The 23,842-nt window shown below is 38.3% G+C and overlaps 1 protein-coding gene across 2 annotated transcripts in view; it reads right to left on the bottom strand.

Moving 5' to 3' along the window:
• Positions 1 to 8,690: 8,690 nt before the first annotated feature.
• LOC126416057 (ATP-binding cassette subfamily G member 4-like) overlaps positions 8,691 to 23,842 on the bottom strand; it is a 320,965-nt gene continuing 305,813 nt past the window's right edge. For both annotated transcript variants that reach the window (XM_050083531.1, XM_050083530.1), the window contains 6 exons: positions 20,225 to 20,415; positions 15,095 to 15,263; positions 14,873 to 14,973; positions 14,629 to 14,784; positions 9,823 to 10,008; positions 8,691 to 9,614 (listed from right to left, as the gene is read on the bottom strand). In XM_050083531.1, the coding sequence (XP_049939488.1) occupies positions 9,456 to 9,614; positions 9,823 to 10,008; positions 14,629 to 14,784; positions 14,873 to 14,973; positions 15,095 to 15,263; positions 20,225 to 20,415 (962 nt within the window). In that variant the 3' untranslated portion in view covers positions 8,691 to 9,455. The remainder of the gene's footprint in view (positions 9,615 to 9,822; positions 10,009 to 14,628; positions 14,785 to 14,872; positions 14,974 to 15,094; positions 15,264 to 20,224; positions 20,416 to 23,842) is intronic.

Here is a 23,842-nt window from a genome sequence, read left to right as displayed (position 1 = left end):
TCAATGGTTGTTGAACCTGCCATAGAGCTGAAACAGCATGGAACAACATACCTGCATGTAAGGACTGCGAAGGTAAGTTACAAGAAAGTTGGGCTCATACAGAGGCATATGGACAGTCATCTTTCCCTTGCTCTATTTGTGAGTGGGACAAGAAAGGAAATGACAAGTAGTGGTACAGGATCCCCTCTACCACACACCATATAGTGGCTTGCGGAGTATCTATGGAGATGTAGGTGCAAATGTAGAACTGTATCTGTCATCAGAGTTCATTTCAACAGGATGCCCAATGAGCCTACAGCCATTGTTGTTACTTGAGGTGGCAGCTCTGTAAGCAAAATTTTGCATTCTGTAAGTCTCAAATCACCTACAAAGTTAATCAAGTGTATATTTGCAACAAGTAAAATATTCTTATTTACTAACATTGCTGATGCTGCATTTTTAATGAGCACTTTAGTTTTAATGAGTAGTTTAGTCCTAGAAATATGACAGATTCCACTCCTGCTACATCCTTATTCTTATGAATTATTTTATTTTCCTGTTATTTTGACTGTTTGGTTCTGAATTGTACCAAAGGTGTTTTTTAAATTTTATGAGTCAGCCATTTTAGATGGAACCATGTTTCTAAGTTACTGAGTGTATTAATGACACAGTGTGAAACTTTTATTCCTTCACAGTTTTCCGTTAAAAAGGATGTAAAGTGTCTAGTTACCTGTTTATCATTTCAGTGTTTTTTGGGGTATCATTTATAGCGACTCCTACACCTGACAATTTGTTTTGTTACTGTTGGTATAATCAAGTTGCGTGGCAGAAATTTTCACTGAAAACAATATAACCATGCAAACATGTGGTTTAAGAGTCATGAAAGAAGTGAAGGGTGTTGTGGTACATGTAAACATAAATCTTCCACTTCAAAGGAGGTACTACTCGGCCACAATATTATTGGACTTGGCCGTTATCGGAAACACCTGGTGATGTTACTGTAAACAAGTACAGTGGTGTCTAAGAAAAACGCGTCACACTGTCAATGCTCTCAGGTCAATTATGCATATACTATAACCCTCATTACACTCTGGCTCACAACAAGCCCACTGGACTGTCCTCACTCCTAGGTACAACAATATTGTGGTTGATTAATACCACTGGTTAATGTGTTAAAGTTTTCTTTCCAGTGCCTCAGAATAGCTTGGTTGTCAGTGAGAACAGTGAAATATCTTTGTCTGTTCAATAGATGGGTCCATTAATTTCCTTTATTGCTGCATAAGAATTTTGTTGGTCTCTGGTATCAGGTAACTCCTGTATTCTCTGGCTTTTTATTGTCTCTGGTTTGTTTTGGAGCTCCCTTATCTTAGTGTGACATCGGTTTTTCAGCTGTTGGCTTGAAAATATTTTTTCCAGGTACTGGATCCTGATCTAGAGATAGGTAGAGTTATCTTTTGGCATTACTGATGGTTAAATTCCTTGCTTGCATCAAACACTCTTGTCTACTCCTTTTCTCAAAGCCAGTAATGTTTTCTGCTTATTCTATAATGATGTTTTCAAGTATGGCCTACTCCAACTGTACTTATTTTCTGGTGATTCAGCGATGAGTCAGCTTTTCTGTGGTGAAAATTTAGTTTTGAAATTTTAATGTGTCAGTTTTCTCTTATAAGGTTTGATGAAATGGATATGAAGCGTCCACTTGATAGGAAAGCTGAGACAACTGATAACTACTTATTCATTTGTCCAACAATTGCCTTTTTTCAACCCCAATTCTTCTCAGAATTTTGAACACCTTGCACCATTTGATATTGTTTAACGCTTTTTCCAAGTCAACAAATCCTATCAACCTGTCTTGATTTTTCTTTAGCCTTACTTCTTTTATTAACCACAGTGTCAGAATTGCCCCTCTTGCAGCTTTACCATTCATAAAGCCAAACTGATTGTCACATAATACATCCTCAGTTTTCTTTTCCATTCTTCTGTATATTATCCTTATCAGCAGCTTGGATGCGTGAGCTGTTATTCTGACTGTGTGACAATTCTCACACTTGCTGGCTCTTGCAGTCTTCTGAATTGTGCTAGTGACGTTTTTCTGAAAGTCAGATGGTATACATTACACACACCAATGTGTATAGTCATTTTGTTGCCACTTCCCCCCAATGATTTTAGAAATGCTGATGGAATGTTGTTTATTTCTTCTGCCTAGTTTGATTTTAAGTCTTCCCGAATTCTTTTAAATTCTGATTACGATACTAGAGCCCCTACCTGTTCTACATCGACTCCTGTTTCTTCTTCTATCTCATCATCAAGCAAGTCTTCCCCCTCATGAAAGCCGTCAATGTACTCTATCCATCTATCCACTCTCTCCAGTGCATTTAACATTCAAATTCCCATTTCACTTTTAATGTTACCATCCTTGCTTTTAATTTCACTAAAGAGTGTTTTGATTTTTCTATGTGCTGAGTCAAACCTTCCCACAATCATTTCTTTTTCCATTTCTTCACATTTTTCATGCAGCCACTTCACCATAACTTTCCTGCACTTCCTATTTATTTCATTCCTAAATTATGTGTATTTCTGTATTCCTGATTTCCCTGAACATTTTTCTACTTACTTCTTTCATTGTTCAACTGAAGTATTTCCTCTGTTACCCATGGTTTCTTCGCAGTTACCTTTTCTGTATCTATTTTCTTCTTTCCAACTTCTGTGATTGCCCTCTTTAGAGATGACCATTCCTCTTCAACTGAACTGCTCACTGAGCTATTCATTATCGCAACATCTACAGTCTCAGGGAACTTAAAGCATATCTCTTCATTCCTCAGTGGCTTCGTATCCCTTTCCCTTGTGCAATGATTCTTCCTTACTAGTCTCTTAAACTTCAGCCTACTCTTCATCACTACTACATTGTGATCTGAGTTTGTATCTGCACTTGGGTATGCCATACAATGCAGTATCTGATTTCATAATCTCTGCCTGACAGTGATGTAATGTAATTGGAATCTTCCCTTACCTCCTGGCCTTTTCCAGGCATCTCTTCACCGTGTGATTCTTGTGCAGAATATTCACTATTACTAGCTGAAATTTGTTGCAGAACTCAATTAGCCTTTCTCCTCTTTCATTCCCAGTATGAAGCCCATATTTTCCTGTAACCCCTCCTCCTATTCCTTCCCCTAGAACCACATTCCGGTCCCCCATGACTATTAGATTTTCACATCCCATTACATACTGAATTACCTGTTTAATATCCTCCTCATACATTCTCTGTCTCATCATCTTTGGCTTTCAGCATTGCCATTTATACTGAATTACCATTGTCGGTTTTGGTTTGCTGCCGATTCTGATGAGAACAACTCTGTCACTGAGCTGTTCACAGTAATTCACTCTCTGTCCTCCCTTCCTGTTTATAATGAATCCTACGCCCATTATACAGTTTTGACACTGATATTACCCTATACTCATATAGCAGAAATTCTTGTCTTCTTTCCATTTTACTTCTCTGATCCACGCTATACCTAGATTAAGCCTTAGCATTTCCCTTTCCATATTTTCTAGTTTCCCTACCACTTCAAACTTCTAATGTTCCATAACACAAATCATATAATGTTATCCTTTTGTTGGTTGTTCAATCTTTTTCTCATGGTTACCTCCCACTTGGCAGTTCTGTCCTGGAGATATGACTGGGGGCTGGTCCAAAATCTTTTACCAGTGGAGTGAACATCATGACCCTTTTTCAATTACAGGCCACATGTCCTGTGGATACACATTGTATATTGTTTATGCAGTGTCCAATATACTTGCCTCATACTCCCACTTTGGACTGCCACTATCCATCACTTCTACAAGAGCTTCTATTAAGTCCCTCTCCCCCTCCCCCCACTCCAGATACCCTCATAGTCTCCAAACCCCCACCTTGCAGAACTATTATATCTGCCACACCCCTACAAACTCATTCCTGCCACACCCTGTATAACCCAGAGCTTAAACAGGCCTACAACACAGTAATAAACTTCTCCACCAAGAGCCTCAGTCTCATAGAAGAATCAGTTCTTTCCAAAGGCACCTTTTGCCCCACTCTCAAATGCAGTCATGCTGTCCTGCACTGGTCCTTATAGTGGAAACACTTTTTGCCACCAACCATGTGATCTGACTCAACCCAAAACCACTATTGAAGCCTGCCTTACTTTACCCCCCCATCTAAGTGTGATCCACCCCGATCAGTGCTTAATAATTTTCCAGAACTTCCTAACCTCAAAACTTCCTTCACCATCATTTCCCACATCCTGTAACATGGAAATCAACCACATATTTGCAGAAACAACCACAATCTGCCACCTAAAAACTTATCACGACCTTAGAATACTACTGCTGATAAATGTTCCACGACTGCAGTTATGAACCACAGGGATTAGATGGTTCAGGAGCTCCACCAACTATTAGATGCATACACCTATAAGCCCTGCTACTGTGACCCCTTTACAAAAATCCAGTATGATCTCAAGTCCCTAGAGCCATCCCAGAATCTCTTACCCCACCACTCCTTGGACTCCTACTTTCCACACGCTACCTGAATTCCTTGAATCCAACTACCCAAGATACTCATTGTGGCTGGATACTGCACGCTCACAGAGATACTTTCTGCTCTTGTGGACCAGCACCATCAGCATCAGTAATGAAATTACAAGACGTGTAGATGATTACACAAACTGAGGTGACACCATTATATGGATAACAAGATCAGTTCTGCCTGGTTTGCAATTAAAAATCTCTCTCATTTTGTTGACATATAAATAGTATGCAAAGTTAGTAACTGTCTTCCAGAAGCCTTTTCGGGGACCTCAAAATTTTTGCACTCGTACGCCAATACACTTTCTCCCTAATGATATTTGTGGTGAATAATGAGAGTGAATTTGTGATGGTCTGTGTGATTACAAACACAATAGCAGAAATAAAAATGATTTCCTTGGAGAGTTTTCATCTCTGTCAAAGGTTCAGAATGGAGTTTCATGTTCTGATGTAACAGATTAACAGATTGCCAGCAGACATCAGGCTACAAATCTCCAGATATTCAGAAATAAAGTAAGAGTACCACTATGAACATTAATGTTAACAGCTTAAAGCGTTCTGTGTAAGTTCCGTAAATGGTTAGTATGAAGTACCAGGATGGGAAAAAAAAAGCAGGTGAGTTCGTATTTTTGAGAATCCCACAACTTCTTTTCAATGGGTGTACATAACAACCTCATTTATAATGCATTATAAAAAAAGTATCTGCGAGCAAGCAATTTGTCCTTGGTATACTTTCTTCCACTACTGCTGGTCCAGCAAGGTATGTAGGGCAGCTTCTGTGAATTTAGAAAAGTTAGAAAAGGAGATAAATATTTGTTGTTGTTGTTGTGGTCTTCAGTCCTGAGACTGGTTTGATGCAGCTCTCCATGCTACTCTATCCTGTGCAAGCTTCATCATCTCCCAGTACCTACTGCAACCTACATCCTTCTGAATCTGCTTAGTGTATTGATCTCTTGGTCTCCCTCTACGATTTTTACCCTCCACGCTGCCCTCCAATGCTAAATTTGTGATCCCTTGATGCCTCAAAACATGTCCTACCAACCGATCCCTTCTTCTAGTCAAGTTGTGCCACAAACTTCTCTTCTCCCTAATCCTATTCAATACCTCCTCATTAGTTACGTGATCTACCCACCTTATCTTCAGCATTCTTCTGTAGCACCACATTTCGAAAGCTTCTATTCTCTTCTTGTCCAAACTTGTTATCGTCCATGTTTCACTTCCATACATGGCTACACTCCATACAAATACTTTCAGAAACGACGTCCTGACACTTAAATCTATACTCGATGTTAACAAATTTCTCTTCTTCAGAAACGATTTCCTTGCCATTGCCAGTCTACATTTTATATCCTCTCTACTTCGACCATCATCAGTAATTTTCCTCCCCAAGTAGCAAAACTCATTTACTACTTTAAGCGTCTCATTTCCTAATCTAATTGCCGCAGCATCATCCGATTTAATTCGACTACATTCCATTATCCCCGTTTTGCTTTTGTTGATGTTCATCTTATATCCTCCTTTCAAGACACTGTCCATTCCGTTCAGCTGCTCTTCCAAGTCCTTTGCTGTCTCTGACAGAATTACAATGTCATCAGCGAACCTCAGAGTTTTTATTTCTTCTCCATGGATTTTAATACCTACTTCAAATTTTTCTTTTGTTTCCTTTACTGCTTGCTCAATATACAGATTGAATAACATCGGGGAGAGGCTACAACCCTGTCTCACTCCTTTCCCAACCACTGCTTCCCTTTCATGCCCCTCGACTCTTATAACTGCCATCTGGTTTCTGTACAAATTGTAAATAGCCTTTCGCTCCCTGTATTTTACCCCTGCCACCTTCAGAATTTGAAAGAGAGTATTCCAGTTAACGTTGTCAAAAGCTTTCTCTAAGTCTACAAATGCTAGAAACATAGGTTTGCCTTTTCTTAATCTTTCTTCTAAGATAAGTCGTAAGGTTAGTATTGCCTCACGTGTTCCAACATTTCTACGGAATCCAAACTGATCTTCCCCGAGGTCCGCTTCTACCGGTTTTTCCATTCGTCTGTAAAGAATTCGCATTAGTATTTTGCAGCTGTGACTTATTAAACTGATAGTTCGGTAATTTTCCCATCTGTCAACACCTGCTTTCTTTGGGATTGGAATTATTATATTCTTCTTGAAGTCTCTGGGTATTTTGCCTGTCTCATACATCTTGCTCACCAGATGGTAGAGTTTAGTCAGGACTGGCTCTCCCAAGGCCATCAGTAGTTCTAATGGAATGTTGTCTACTCCCGGGGCCTTGTTTCGACTCAGGTCTTTCAGTGCTCTGTCAAACTCTTCACGCAGTATCGTATCTCCCATTTCATCTTCATCTACATCCTCTTCCATTTCCATAATATTGTCCTCAAGTACATCGCCCTTGTATAAACCCTCTATAGACTCCTTCCACCTTTCTGCCTTCCCTTCTTTGCTTAGAACTGGGTTGCCATCTGAGCTCTTGATATTCATACAAGTGGTTCTCTTCTCTCCAAAGGTCTCTTTAATTTTCCTGTAGGCAGTATCTATCTTACCCCTAGTGTGACAAGCCTCTACATTCTTACATTTGTCCTCTAGCCATCCCTGCTTAGCCATTTTGCACTTCCTGTCGATCTCATTTTTGAGACGTTTGTATTCCTTTTTGCCTGCTTCATTTACTGCATTTTTATATTTTCTCCTTTCATCAATTAAATTCAATATTTCTTCTGTTACCCAAGTATTTCTATTAGCCCTCGTCTTTTTACCTACTTGATCCTCTGCTGCCTTCACTACTTCATCCCTCAGAGCTACCCATTCTTCTTCTACTGTATTTCTTTCCCCCATTCCTGTCAATTGTTCCCTTATGCTCTCCCTGAAACTCTGTACAACCTCTGGTTCTTTCAGTTTATCCAGGTCCCATCTCCTTAAATTCCTGCCTTTTTGCAGTTTCTTCAGTTTCAATCTGCAGTTCATAACCAATAGATTGTGGTCACAATCCACATCTGCCCCTGGAAATGTCTTACAATTTAAAACCTGGTTCCTAAATCTCTGTCTTACCATTATTATTGTCTTACCATTACCATAAATATTGGCAGACATAAATGTGGGGATGAGTCATGGATCACATCTGGAATTGCTCAGTCAATAAAATCATTGTCCATGAAAGGCAAGTTTCCAGGTTCAAGCCTGTGACCCACACAACAGCTCTAATCTGTCAGGTAGTTTTATAATCTAACAATAAGTTCTCTAATTAATAGTGTGAATAAATCATCACTAATTGTAACTGGTTGTCAGCATAATTTACAGAAATAACCTGCAACAGTTGCTTCTGCCGATTTGTGTTTAATTTTACTCTTTCCATGTACCTGGAGGATCTCCTTCATGATGGATTTTTTGAACATGATATGTTATTGCTAAACCAATGAACAAAATCAATACACCATTTGGGAATCCAACCACCAAACCCTTTGGTTTATAGAAGTTGTAATAATCAGTTAAAATTATTTGCATTGTTTGTCTTATGTTCATAAACAGTGCTAATATTTCAGTTCATATCTACCACACTATCCATTTGCTATACTGTGCTATCAGTGGACACAGAAGAAAAAAACTGGCGCTTCTTTTAAAATTTTGTTATGCACTATGTCTCATGTGTTTTGCATATAAATAACAAACTTTGTTACTACTGAACTGTGAGAATCAGAGTTGGGTTACTTTGATTCCTTTAACAGTATTCATATGGACTGTTGAGAAGAAAGAAGCAAGAAAAATAGATGAAGTTTTCTGAAGTGTCAGATTACGCGATTATTTGATAATTGTCAGATATGCAATTGGTCAACTGAGGTATCAGAGGTGGGGGCTCCACCAATTCCGGACAATCCAAGATTGCATGAACAGGAAAGGAAATATGGAACAAAGATAGGCATAAAATGGGGGAGAAAAAAAATTGAGGCTACTAAAACACAAGCTGTTTTGGAAAGGGTAAACACTGTAACATATTGATAGGGAGCTGGTGTTGAACTAGTTTAATTCCTGAAGAAGGCTATGGAGACACACACACACACACACACACACACACACACACACACACACACACACACACACACTCTTTTATTCTATAATGGCAACACGACAAAGCACTCATTTCAAACAAATTACATAAATAGTTATTCTTTATTTATTAAACAAATATAAAATTAACAAATGTTTTCACCTGGTTCATTTCTGTTTAAAATTTCCCTTTGAGTATTCTTCCACAAGACATTGTAAGGCACTTGAGATAAAAGACAGGTATGAATGTGTTTTTCTCGATCTAACACATCATCTTTATAAGACACCAATGTCATTAACATTACAGAACGTGTAATATTTTCGTCTTTCACTAAAGCTGCAGTCAATATTGAAACAAAATCAAAATATTTTTTCTTAAAAATGAAAACAGGAAAGAATATTTACAGGAATTTGGCATAAATTATTAACTTCTGCGACATCTCTATTACTGCAGTATGATGAATTTTTACGTACTGAATTTTAGCCACAGCAGATGTATATTAATTTAAAGAAAAACATTTCACAAGGGATTGTATTGAGCACAAACATTGGAAAGGAATGTATAACTGAAAGATTAACAAAGAACCTCAGAACATTACTTCAGTCAGTTGATATTGCAATTACAATTTGTAACTCCAAACTGTCACACACATTTTCTGATTTCTGAGCCTAATCAGCACTTGACCACTTTGAAATATCACATGCTACTTGAGTAATTAACACTATGAAAACAGTTTATAAATCTATAACAGCAGAATCCACCACAGCATGAGGATCTAAATCTAATAGTTCTTGTGATGATAAATGAGAGCTTCGAAGAACCCCTCACCAGAAACTGGTAGGAATTTGTGACTGAAGGACAGAGTCATTCACCGCTGTGATATGAGCTTCCATCGCAAGAAGATATAAGCAGCAATCCTCAGTACAAAGAATATGGCAACCAGTGCAACAATATCAACTGTAAAGCTGGATTCCAGCATATCCAGCTCATCTAGAGTGGTTTCAGGATTCTTGAAATGACAGTAAATCTGTAAAAAAAAAAGAAATATTTTCACACATTACAAAATATAGCATTCAAGTTTTCTTAAATATTATATCAAAATTAAAAAACTGCTTCAAAAAACAGTTCCTTAATATCTGGGCTATTTATTCGAAAATGAATTAGCAAAGTAGATATAAATGTAATATTTAACAATGATTTAGTATGCACTTCATATGAAAAGCATTTGATATTACCTGGTGGCACTCCAGAAATTCTCTGTTGTAAGCATATGTGGCAAGAGCTGTGCCTTCAAATCCGTAGCGAATGTAGCTCAGATAAGTTATCCATCGAAGATATATTGGTATGGCATCAAAACTTACAAAAAATCCAGAGAAAAGCAGGAATGGAACAGACATGACAGGAGCCAGGAAAACGCCATTCTGAAAATTTTGAAGAATATGAATTACTTATTGGTAACACTGCTTAATGCTTATGCAGTTTTTTTAGTAATATCATATTTGTTGCCTGCATAAGAAATTAAAATTACTCATACTGGCTGTATTACATAGGAAGTTAACATTCAGCCTGACTGCTGCAGAATAAAGATACAAGCTCTGAAATAAGACAGCTACCACAACAAAAGGAACAGATTTGACATTCTTGTTTCTCCTATTACAGAATTTTTATTCACACACTCTTGCAAAGTAGTGAAAGGCTAATTTCTATATTATTCTCACAAGCTTACATTTTTCTTGGACCGTCTAATGGGCTGGACCATTACTTCTGCATAAATTTTTTGCAGAAAGACTTGCTGCCATCTTTAAGTGACTGTCATTTGATGACAGCAGGAAGTTTCATTGAAAAAAATCATTCCGAATCAGCAATTAAACCCATCATACGAGCCGAGAATAATTTAAATTACATTTTTGGTGGTAAAGTCTCGGATCATATATTTTCGTAAGGTTTGGAGACATTTTTATAATTTTTTTTCCCTGTATACAAGTTTCTCTAACAACTTTGGAGACCAGTCATTTAGAAGAATATTGAACCTAGGAAACCAGCCACTTGTGCCATTATTGAAAGTGTTACAGGCATACATATAATTGATGTACCTTCAAGAGTAATACATACTAAAAAGGGCCAAGCTTCAAGAATTATTTTTCATATTTACTTAAGTTCTTTGATAGATTTATCCTCCCAAGAAAAAATTATGATGTAAGTTATTGAACAATTTCTTCCTCTTGAGCTTCCAGGCTGTCTTGCTAACTCAACAAGTGTGACAAATTTGTAGCAAAACCTAATCAGTACACGCACAAAGCTATGTCAATGTGATCATACTGGTTCAGCCATTCACGACAGCAGCTGTTACATTTGCTAATGTTTCGTTTGAAATAACTCTAGAAATTGACAACAGAATGCAGACTAGCCAAGGGGAAGGTCACAAAACTTCTCTACATTGTTCTCATATGAAATGAGTCCACTTCTTGAATGGCAGGTGGTTCACGCATAAAAAAAGGAAAATGATGGCCCAACCTATACTCAGGCACCGTCTTTTTAATACAAAGTTGCAGCCTAAGCTATGCTCAGGCTTGGCCTCCAAAGTGTTAAGTATCTTAATAACAGTTTTACAAAGCTGTGAAATTAAACTGTTTAGTATTACTTGCTTATTTAGAGGTCTCAACTCTTAAGTGGTTTCTTACATTTTACTAGCATGCATTGGTCTTTTTCTCTTACTTGTAACGTTGGTCCATCATTCTGACTAATATCATGATTAGTTTCCAATATGAAGTAAAGTCATTTGATGTGTTTGGATTGCTCTCGTAAATTCTTAGCAGCAGTGCTCTCAGCACACAAAAGCTGCATTTACAGAGAACTTCCTGCTTCCAGTTAAAGTACGAGGGTTGCCCAGTAAATAATGCCCCATATTTTTTTTCTCCAGAAGTATTTATTCCACAACAATCAAATTTACATATGTGAAAGACTGATGTTTTGTCTACTTGCTTTATTTTTCCACATAATCTCCTTGAAGTTCGACGGCCTTTTTCCAGCGAGACACAAGAGCGTGTATTCCCTGCCGGTAAAAATCTTTACTCTGCCTACGGAGCCAGGTTGTCACTTCGTGAATCACGTATTCGTCATCGGCAAAACGTCTTCCACGAATGAAATTCTTCATTGGCCCAAACAAGTGAAAGTCTGAAGGAGCCAAATCGGGGCTGTAGGGTGGATGGGGTAACACTATCCAACCCAGTTTTGCGATGTGTTCACAAGTCCTCAAACTTGTGTGAGGACGAGCGTTATCATGCTGAATCAAAACATCCTGTGGGTTAACATGATGCCCAAGGCGCCGGAAGCGCTGCTTAAGTTTGTCTAATGTTTTGACATAAGCCTCTGAATTAATGGTACTGCCTTTTGGCATCACATCAATGAGAATTACGCCCTCGCAATCCCAAAACACAGTCATCATGACTTTTCCGGCTGAAGGAACTGTTTTGAATTTTTTCTTCTGTGGAGAATAAGCATGACGCCATTCCATCGATTGTCTTTTTGTTTCGGGCTCAAAATAATGCACCCAAGTTTCATCACCTGTCACAATCCGTGACAAAAAGGCCTCCCCGTCAACGTGAAAGCGTCGCAACAAATCGAAAGAAATGTCTTTTCTTGGGGATTTGTGATCGACAGTAAGACACCGAGGAACCCATCTTGCACACACTTTTGAGTATCCAAGCTGACTGATAATCACATCCACACTTCCTTTGCTTACTGACAACTCCAGTGCCAATTGTCGAGTCGTAATGCGTCGATCCCGTCGAATGAGAACATCAGCCCGCTGCAACATGTCAGGCGTGACAGCCGTGGGAGGCCTTCCCGACCGCGGCAAATCTCGGAGCTCCGCAGCACCGCCCTCTGATGCTTTCACCCTCTGTGCCCAGCGACCAACAGTACTCCTATCGACTGCAGATGTTCCGTTGACGTTGCACAAGCGTTTATGAATATTGCCCACGGTTTCTTCCTCTGCTACGAGAAATTCAATCACTGCACGTTGTTTCTGACGGATGTCACTTGCAGACGCCATTTTAGAACATTCCTACACCACCGTTCTCTGTCGGAGGAAATTTAAACTTTGCGTACACACGCGGGAAACTTCAAATAACTCGCACCTAAAGTGTCACATTTCTAATATTTTTTATTTCGGAGAAAAAAAATATGGGGCATTATTTACTGGGCAACCCTCGTAATTTATATAATCTGTTCTTCACTGACTTCATCATCAGAGGAAATGAAACTAACAGCATAATTAGTTTTGTTTTACTAATGTGTAGCTTCAGCATTGCATTAAACCTGCTCCTATAATTAGTTGATTAACTTTTCCACATGAGTAGTTTTCCTTGAATATGGAATGATATTGGTAGCAGCTTTTGAATGAAAGATAAAGCTCTGCCATTATTCATGGTTGTGCTTAATCAGCATGGCTGCATCACAGAAGTGTTCAACCGTTTCTGGTGGCAGGTGCTACAAATAAGACATCGTGCATCACAGGAAGGGCTAGTCTTAAAATTCCAAGAGTAAATATTCATAGTCAAAAAACATATCACTTCTTCTCACATATATCCTTGCATGATGACAAAGATGTAAAATTGGAGAAATTCTACAAAAACAACAGATTGGGTAAAATGATGCTGGCAGAATATAAATACCCTGCTTCAAATAGCACTCTGCACTGAAGATTACATATGTAGATGTAGAATGCATGAATGGAAATGCACCCTGATCCTACAAAGGTGAGCATTATCTATATGTTTGTGGATTTCGCATGTGACTCTCAATATCAAGATGATAAATTTAAATGCTAAGAATAAACATTTCTTGTCAAATTTTGGGTAAGAATGATAAGGAAATATCACAATGCAACAAATCAACCAATTTTTGATGTAGTATTTAAGTTTCTCAATTTCAGGATTTTTATTGTCTCTCGTCATGCCCTGAAATGAGGAATATCCTTCCCAACCCCCCCCACCCCCCACCCCCCCGCACTACCACCCCACGGCGGTATTCTCCCACCCACTGAACATACACAATATTGTCATCATCCCTACTCAATACCTGCTCACAACACCTTACCTCATGGCTCCTATCCATGTAATAGATATAGATGCAAGACCTATCCCATACGTCCCTCCATCACCACATACTCCAATCTGGTCACAAGCACCACCTACCTATCTCTTCTAAGACAGAGCTACCTTTGAAACCAGCCATGTGATCTACAAGCTAAGCTGGAACCACTGTGATTTTCTATGTAGGCATGACAACCAACAAGCTGTCTGTCCACATGAATGGCCACTGACAAACTGTGGCCAAGAAGCAGTTGGACTACCCAGTTGCTGGGCACACTGTTCAATACAACAGTCTTAATTTCAATGACTCTTCACAGTCTGTGTCCTCTGTTTCCTCTTTGCAATATACCCTGTGTGTGTGTGTGTGTGTGTGTGTGTGTGTGTGTGTGTGTGTGTGTGTTATTAAAACACATGACATACATGTATGCGGGCAAAGCCACAGGAAAAAGCTAAACTTAATAAATGTCACTAATGACAGCTGATATTAATGAAGACTCCAAATAACAGAAAGCTTTTCTTGTATCTCCCAACCCAGGGTTTTGAACACCTTTCCCGCCCTGCTTCAGTACCAGCACATTCATGATTTCTTCATATTTTATGTCTATCTCCAATTCCCGATGAAGAAACTTTAAATATTTCTCTTCCAGAACTTTTAAAATGTATTTTTAAAAAATTGTGCTTGCCTAAGATATGCTCCAGTTTTGCCGATTTTGGCAGCCAGTATTTAGACACTCCTTCGGCTTTATCAACATAATCTACAATTGCTATTCAGATTTTCAGTATCTGGAAATATCTGGGATATAAATGTTACAGATGTGTCTTTGCAAATTTGCTATTATTAAGATATCCATAAAATAAATTATCGTAGTGTGAAACAATTGTGTGTTCGCTGCAGTAGTTTACTTACAAGTAGGCACTTACTTGTCAGATTTTCCTAGTACATACCTGAACATTCATTGCAGCACCAACAACTAAACCGACACTCTGAGCCACAAATGAAATTAGTAGACAGGCTCCCAAGAACATGGCATACCGCCACATTTGCGGAGGCTGTGATGTCATGTAATATACTATTGACACATAAATTACGCAGAAAATGGCCTGAAATAAAGTAACAGATATAAATGAGGTGTTCCTACATGTACACTGAGTGGCAAGTGTTTTTATGTTGAACAAAACTTAATCATACCTGGAATGGTATATCCGATATTGTGATTGCAAAGTAATACGATCTTAATGAATACCACCTGTTGAAATTCTCCTTTATAAGGACAGGCATTTCCAAGGGGACTGAAAAAAAAAAAAAAAAAAAAAAAAAAAAAAAAAAAAAAAAAAAAAAAAAAAAAAAAATTATTACTGTGTTTCCAAATAGCTATACTATCATACAAAATTTGCAAATGATATCACTTACATGATAAAATGGTGATTGTCATGGAAGTGTACATCAAAAACAGCATGTTAAAGAAGAGAAATCCCAAATTACTGAGTACCTTGGCACCATCATTTCCAATGTCATAGTATAGTGCCCCAATGAGGAAACCCACCAAAATGTGGGCAAAAAGACGCAAATACATAAGTGTCTGCAAAACAGAAATTACCTAATTAATTCATGTGTTTACATGCTAATGAAATATTAAAGTAAAGTAATGATCATTTTACTTGATATTACTTATTTTAGTTCCAGGCACTGTCAAACTCTGCAGTGTCCTTCGTGCACTTGGGTCTTGTGCAAGATCTAAAAACAAGTTTCTTGAAAAACTAAGAGAAGTTGGTGACAGCATGAATTAGTGTAATAAAGGTAACAAACAATAGCATAGCTTAACGCCCTTATTAACTGAAAGTTGCCATAGATACACATATTTAACTGGAACATGAACTGTTAGCAGTGTAATAAATTTTATTGGACATTAGGTGTGTGTCATTACCGTATTTACTTCAATCTAAGCCGCGCTTTTTTTCCCGGTTTTTGTAATCCAAAAAACCACCTGTGGCTTAGAATCGAGTGCAGAGTAAGCGGAAGTTCTGGAAAATGTTGGTAGGTGCCGCCACAACTAACTTCTGCCATCGACTATATGAGCGCTACATAGGTATGCTTTGTAGGTACAAAGATAAATAATGGCACCAAAACCTCTGCGTCAGCAAATAAATTAAAAGAAAAGGTAGAAGAATGTAAACATAATGCCATGTATTCTTTTGTGTTTGCTGCTATCTCATTTAAATCCTGTCTGCCTAATAAACTACGATACTAGAGTGAGACAACAGCAAACACGGAAGAATATACATATCATGTCATGTTTATATTCGTATTATTCTTATGCTGAACAGTGATAGTCAGAAATGAAGCACGGCAACTGACTAGATTTTTAAATCTAAGATGACTCTAATTTCTGTGCTGACTGTAATGTTCTAAAGAGGCATCCGCAAAGATTTTCAAACAGAGAAAAATTTTCGCTAAACTCTCGTTCAGAACATCTTCTATCATACGCAGTATATTATTTGGTTCTTGTTGATTATTATGAAACAAAGCAGCAGTGCAAGTAACAACAAATTGCGCTCTCTTGCCTTTGTTTTGCTTATGAGACAATTCCTCTCCTTTTTTTATTGTAAGCGGCGGTAGCGCGCACAAAAGCGAGCCATGCGGCGAGCGGCTACAGGTCGTAAACACTCATTATCAGAATGTGACAAACAATGCATGACACAGTACAATAATGCAGTTTCAGCTTAGAGTAAAGTAAACACCTATAACAAAGAGAACGGCACTTATCAGATCGAAGCACAATAAGCAATCGATTCAAACCAGACGAAGCACGTGAAAAAGGAAGGGTACCCATATAAATACGGATGGAGTGCCTGATAAATAGCAATGGCTACTTTGTAAATCTTAACTGTTAAGCTTACGACTCGAACCAAACTACTGTAGCTGTATCTTCATCCATTCAACCTAAATTGTGTCTCATGTTACAATGGACCAACTTTGTTTCGATTTGGAAGTGCGGTCTAAGACTTTTCTCTCATCTTGAATTTCGAGTTTCAAATTCCAGGTGCGGCTTAGATTCGGGAAAATTATTTTTCCTTGATTTCGAGTCTCATTTTTCAGGTGCGGCTTAGATTCGAGTGCGGCTTAGATTCGAGTAAATACGGTAATCAAGGCAGATAAATGCTATACTTTCATGTATATGAATTACCATTTACAAAATTATTTCTCAGTCTGTTTTAAAGTGATAATAGCTACAAACATAGAATGGAAAAAACTGATATTAGACTCGTAACAATATTGTGTTAACTACTACTCGTAAAGTCTAATCTAAACCACTAAGAAACAGTAGGGTTTGCCAGTCTGTACCTTTAGGAGGCACAACTCCCACTGCATCCAATAGAAACCCATAAAAACTTTACTAGCAGTAATCCTAGCTTTTGTGACCACAAGTTCCTTTTCTTGAGAGGTAAGAGGAATAAGCTGGAGAGATGTGACAAGATATGAACATGTCAAGTGACAAACAAAGTGTAATAAATAAATAGAAACACTGACAACCATGAGTAGTTTCATAGGTAGCCTTGCCTTTTAAGTTTTACAGCTCATGGGCCTTGAGTTGTTATTTGAGGATGAGTATGTATAACAGGTTGTACCATTCGAATGGTTGAGGTAAATGACACTATAGAGTTTGACAAGGATGTCATGAAGTTTGGAGCTGAAAAGGAAAGGAAAATTATGGTCTAACAGCTTGTCAATGACAAGGTCATTAGAGACAGACCCAAAGCTTGGATTGGGCAAGGAGGACAAGGAAATCACCTGTGTCCTTTACATAAGAACTGTCCTGATATTTATATTAAGCAATGTTCAGAAATTATAGAAAATCTAGGCCTGAATAGGGATTTGAACACTAGTCCTGAATGTGACAGCAATGTTTCACACATAACTGCCACATGACTCAGTCTAGCTAAACTTATTGGTATCAAGAGAATATCAGAGTGGGACATCTTAAATTAGCCTCCCACTTTTCCTTCCTTCATTTATGTTTGTTAATTCTTACCTGAAATTTTATACACAGTAACATGTCAACAGCCACTGAGAGACAAATGTCCCACTTTTTCCTGAGTGACATTAACTATGGGTGAACTTTGAGTAGGTGGAACATAAAGCACACGAATTACAAAAAGAACCCATCTTGGAACATAGAATCTGAAATGTGTAAGGAGCTAACAGAAAAGAAATCCCTCCATTACTGCCAATCTTTTCTTATCACTACTTACACATACATACATACATACACACATCCTTTTTCCATAGATCATGAATACGAGATTTTGTAATGATGTGGAACGTGTCACTTTAACATAAGTTTTCTTTACACGAAATAATTAATTTTTTAAACTTTGATTTCCTTAACTGTCAGGTTTGACCAAAGAAAAACTATATTAAGTGCACCAACGTTCAAATAGGAAAACTAGTTTTATTCCTGAATTAATGCAGGCAAGAAGACAGTATAGGAAATGTTTAGCCTTAAGTACAGTGCAGAGAATGGTACAAATGTAACAAGCTGGTCAGAAACTAGCAAGAAAAGAGTCTGTCTTAGGCAGTAGCCTTGGGAAGGATGTAGATGTTACAACAAAAATTAGATATAAGTTACCAGGCAACAAGTTTTGTGAAGCCAGTGTATCTTAGTCAGGTGACACAGGACATAAGGCAATTTTGATTAAATGGGTTCAGATGATCAAAATAGTTGGAGAAAGTTATAGTCTGGATAAGGACAGTACAGCATTAGGGTATTTGTATGGACTAGGAGCTACAGCTGCTCATAGAAGTATGGCACTGGTAAAGGACTTGCAGTAACATGACTGGTCTTAGGTAAAAATGGCTGTAAGTTACAGAAACACTGAGCTGAGCTGGTTACTGGTGCTGACTAAAACGAAGTTTCACATCAGAGCTGTGTCTGTTGCTGCAATTTAGAGATGGAGGTACTTTAGACATGGACTACTTCTGAGTAACAGAGTGCAGGAAGGTTAGCTGAGCTTAATGCAGAGAGTATAGAGGGGCCACAGTCGACACAAAGCAGTATCTTTGTGGTTACTGATGGATCCAGGCCAGGCTGTTTAAAAAGACTTAGTGGTGGATGACTCCTACAAACTGTGTAAGAAATTACTGAACATTATCATTAACTTATTTCATCACAACATCAACAGATTGTGAAGAAAGGAAGAAGAGCTGATGCTTTCTTCAACAAATTTACCAAGTTCTGAAAAGACAGGTGTCCCATGCCTGAACACCATGTGCCCACAGAGATAGAGATTTTTTTTTATCAGTCTTATAATTGGTTTGATGTGGCCCATCACAATTTCCTCTTGTCAGTCTTCACATTTCATTGTAGCACTTAAAACCCAACCTTCTCAATTATTTGTTGAATATTTTTCAATTTCTGCTTCCTCACCAAAATCTGCCAATAGGGCTTCATCTAGCTCATACAAATTATTATCTGATGTCTTAATGCACATTCCTTCTTCTTGTTAAGGGTTTGCCGGCTGGTGTGGCCATGCGGTTCTAGGCGCTTCAGTCTGGAACTGCGTGACCGCTACGGTCGCAGGTTCAAATCCTGCCTCGGGCATGGATGTGTGTGATGTCCTTAGGTTAGTTAGGTTTAAGTAGTTCTAAGTTCTAGGGGACTGATGACCACAGGTGTTAAGTCCCATAGTGCTCAGAGCCATTTGAACCATTTGTTAAGGGTTTTCCACGTATTCCTTTACTTCCCGGTCAGTGGAGAATCTCTTCATTTCTTCTCTTATCCATTCACTTAATTTTCTGCAGCATTCGATAACACCACATCTCAAATGCATTGATTCTCCTGTTATCTAATTTTCCCCCAGTCTGTGATAAAATTTAGAATGTGGTCCCCAGTTTTGATATTAAGTTTGTTGCTAATATCATTTCTGCTGTTTCTTAATACTTTTGTCTGTCTTTGGTTTGCTTTCAGTCCACACTCTGTACTCAATAAATTTTTATTACACTCATACCTCCTCACTTTCATAGAGTATAACAACGTCATCAGCAAATCTTATCACTCACATCCTGTCAACCTGAATTTTAATCCCATTTCTGGATCTTTCTGTTATTTCATTATAGCTTCTTTGATACACAATTTTAACAGTAGAATCAAAAGACTGTATCCCTGGCTTAAGATCTTGTTAATCCAAGCACTTTTCTCTTAGATTTTCATTCTTATTGTTCCATATTGGTTCTTGTACATGTCGTATATTTGCCCATTTTTCCCTATTACAGTTACAATTTCAAACACATTGCTCCACTTTAAAATGTCAAATTCTTTTTCAAGGTTGACCAACTTTGTCTATTTAGTGCAAAAATATTACATAATTACTTCTGTTATCAAACTAAATATTCTTTTCTGTATGTGAATTCAACTGTAAATGATCATCATATAGTTGTATTTAAATACTAATTGTTGATAGTTAAAGTTAAGCAAGTGAATACCAGCTCCTTTATTGGAGGCATTAACAAACATGTCACGACTCACTGATACTCTTAACATACCCAGTCTCTCCGGCTGAACAACAGTGTCCTCTTCAACACAATCCAAAACTGAGTGAACTGTGAAGTGGCATAACGTCGCTGTCTCACAGTTACACTGGGGTCTAGAAGTGCTGCTGTCACATTGTCTGGAGCTTTTTCACAACCAGTCAAGTCCACTGGGATTGCCACTGCCTGAGAATCTGTTCCTGTACCTGTAGAAATTACCATAATTTTCTAAATGCTTGGGATTCCAAAAGACTAATACATTTTTTATTACATACAAGCAGCTGCTGAAGTATGAAGGATGCTGTGGAATTTCATTTGATCATGGCAAGAACCATGACAGAGATTTATCAATTACAAAAAAATTTGAAACAAAAATTTCTTAGGCTTAAGGTCTATGCCTGTTCCAGGTGTTTGCCCAAGGGCTCTTTACCCACTATACCATCCAAATAACTGAAGAATTATATTAATAACTTTAATGAATATAAAATATCTCATACAATTCCTAAAGTGCACTACTGATCATTCAAATTGCTACACCACGACGATGACATGCTACAGATGCGAAATTTAACCGACAGGAAGAAGATGCTGTGATACGCAAATGATTAGCTTTTCAGAGCATTGGGTTGGGTTGTTTGGGGAAGGAGACCAGACAGAGATGCCATCGGTCTCATTGGATTAGGGAAGGACGGGGAAGGAAGTCGGCCGCGCCCTTTCAAAGGAACCATCCCAGCATTTGCCTGGAACGATTTAGGGAAATCACGGAAAACCTAAATCAGGATGGCCGGACGCGGGAATGAACCGTCTTCCTCCCAAATGCGAGTTCAATGTCTAACCACTGCGCCACCTCGCACGGTTTCAAAGCATTCACACAAGGTTAGCACCAGTAGCGATACCTACAAAGTCCTGACATGAGCAAAGTTTCCAACCGATTTCTCATACACAGTCAGCAGTTGACCAGCATTGATTGGTGAAACGTTGTTGTGATTTCTCGTGTAAGGAGGAGAAATGCATACCATAACATTTCCAACTTTGATAAAGGTCGGATTGTAGCCTATCGCAATTGCGGTTTATCATATCGCGACATTGCTGCTCACGTTGGTCGAGATTCAATGACTGTTAGCAGAATATGGAATCGGTGGGTTCAGGAGGGTAATACGGAACGCCGTGCTGGATCCCAACGGCTTCGTATCACTAGCAGTCGAGATGACAGCCATCTTATCCGCATGGCTGTAATGGATCGTGCAGCCACGTCTCGATCCCTGAGTCAACAGATGGGGATGTTTGCAAGACAACAATCATCTGCACGAACAGTTCGACGACATTTGCAGCAGCATAGACTATCAGCTCGGAGACCATGGCTGCGGTTACCCTTGACGCTGCATCACAGAGAGGAGCGCCTGCGATGGTGTACTCAATGACGAACCTGGGTGCACGAATGGCAAAACGTCATTTTTTCGGATGAATCCAGGTTCTGTTTACAGTATCATGATGGTCACATCCGTGTTTGGCAACATTGCGGTGAACGCACATTGGAAGACTGTATTCATCATCGCCATACTGGCATATCACCCGGCATGATGGTATGGGGTGCCATTGGTTACACGTCCCGGTCACCTCTTGTTTACATTGACAGCACTTTGAACAGTGGACATTACATTTCAGATGTGTTATGACCCATGGCTCTACCCTTCATTAGATCCCTGTGAAACCCTACATTTCAGCAGGATAATGCACGACCACATGTTGCAGGTCCTGTACAGGCCTTTCTGGATACAGAAAATGTTCGACTACTGCCCTGGCCAGCACATTCTCCACATCTCTCACCAATTGAAAACGTCTGGTCAATGGTGGCCGAGCAACTGGCTCGTCACAATACGCCAGTCATTACTCTTGATGAACTGCGGTATTGTGTTGAAGCTGCATGGGCAGCTGTACCTGTACACGCCATCCAAGCTCTGTTTGACTCAGTGCCCAGGCGTATCAAGGCTGTTATTACAGCCAGAGGTGGTTGTTCTGGGTACTGATATCTCAGGATCTAAGCACCCAAATTGCATGAAAATGTAATCACATGTGAGTTCTAGTATAATATATTTGTCCAATGAATACCCGTGTATCATCTGCATTTCTTCTTGGTGTAGCAATTTTAATGGCCAATAGTGTAATACATTCGTAAGTCTGAGACCCGTTAATTTTTGTACATATGGAAAACAACCTTGAAGTATTCAATTATTCACAAATCTTATTAGCAAACATGTTCAAGATTTATAGCATTGGGTAGTTCATCTTATGTCATTTTTGTTCTGAAGAAATATACAGAACTCTCCTATTAATGTGAAGGAATACGAACCAAAGCTATTTATGTTAGCTTGCAGTCGCAGACAGGCACAACAAAAAGACTGTTATACATTTTATCTTTTGGCCAAAAGTTGTTCTTCTGAAGTAGAAAATACACACACACACACACACACACACACACACACACACACACACACACACACACACACACACACACTACTTGAGAAGGAGGCGGCCTTTTGAATGAAAGGTAAAATGTATACCAGTGTTTTTGTTGTGCCTATCTGTGATTCAACATCTCTCCTGTGAGTAGCAATCTGTCCTTTTCATGTTATTGTTGTTATTCCATCCTGGGCTTTCTTCTATTAGCATTTAATTTACTTGGAGGAAGAGCAGCAACTGAACTGGCAAGGCCCACAAATGAAAGACCTCCTGTATTAAATTGGTCTTTTGTAGTTATTTGGGCACATCTTACTAGCAGTGTTTTGCCCTGTCTCCCTTTTCTAATTAATAACTTGTCTATGATTGCTGGATAATTTTGTCCTATATGTATAGCAAATATGTTTCTAGGCATTATAGAAATTTAGTTTCAAGAATTATTGAAATGTTTTACATGCAGAAAGAAATTTTAAGTCCCCTCGCTTCTCCATTATGTCTGTCAATCTTGAATAAACATACCACATTTTTATTTATTTTACATATTTATTTATCCAGCCATAGGCAATAAATATTGTATGGATGTTGTCCAAATGGATATGAAAATTTTATGTGTAATCATTACAAGAAAATGAAACACATAAAAATATGCATTAAACAATACACGCAAAGTGATGCAATACATAGTAATACAAATGAATATACATATTGCTTCTGTTATTACAAATTCATATGCCTCTACTTTTAACTTCCCTAACCAGCAAATCCTTTTATACACAAGAATGCAATGCAAATATAATGAAAATAATAAGGGGCAAAAGACAGTATATTAGTTTTTGGCTTAATACAAACATTATCAGAAAAATATTTTTGGCCATCACAGTCATCTACCAAGTAAAACTATCGTTCAGGTAGAATTTTTTATAAGTCTGATTTATATTTATTTTCATCTCCCTACTTCCTGTTGTAGACTAGCAGTCTGCTGCAAGGTTTAACATTGATATGGCTCTTTTGTTCATTATGTATGGAGTGCTGTGCCGTTTTGGATATTGTAACTATGAAAGTCAGCATTTCTCTGAAAATCTTCAAAGTGAATCAATCAGGCTGAATTGAGTTTCTGTGCAAATTTTTTACATGGTCATTAGAATTCAAGTTTTCATCAATGTGGATCCCCAGAAA

The sequence above is a fragment of the Schistocerca serialis genome, chromosome 8 (genome assembly GCF_023864345.2).
Source record: "Schistocerca serialis cubense isolate TAMUIC-IGC-003099 chromosome 8, iqSchSeri2.2, whole genome shotgun sequence".
In the NCBI taxonomy this organism is placed as follows: Eukaryota; Metazoa; Arthropoda; class Insecta; order Orthoptera; family Acrididae; genus Schistocerca; species Schistocerca serialis.
Note: the sequence above shows the minus strand (reverse complement) of the source record. Positions and strands in the feature narration are given on the sequence as shown.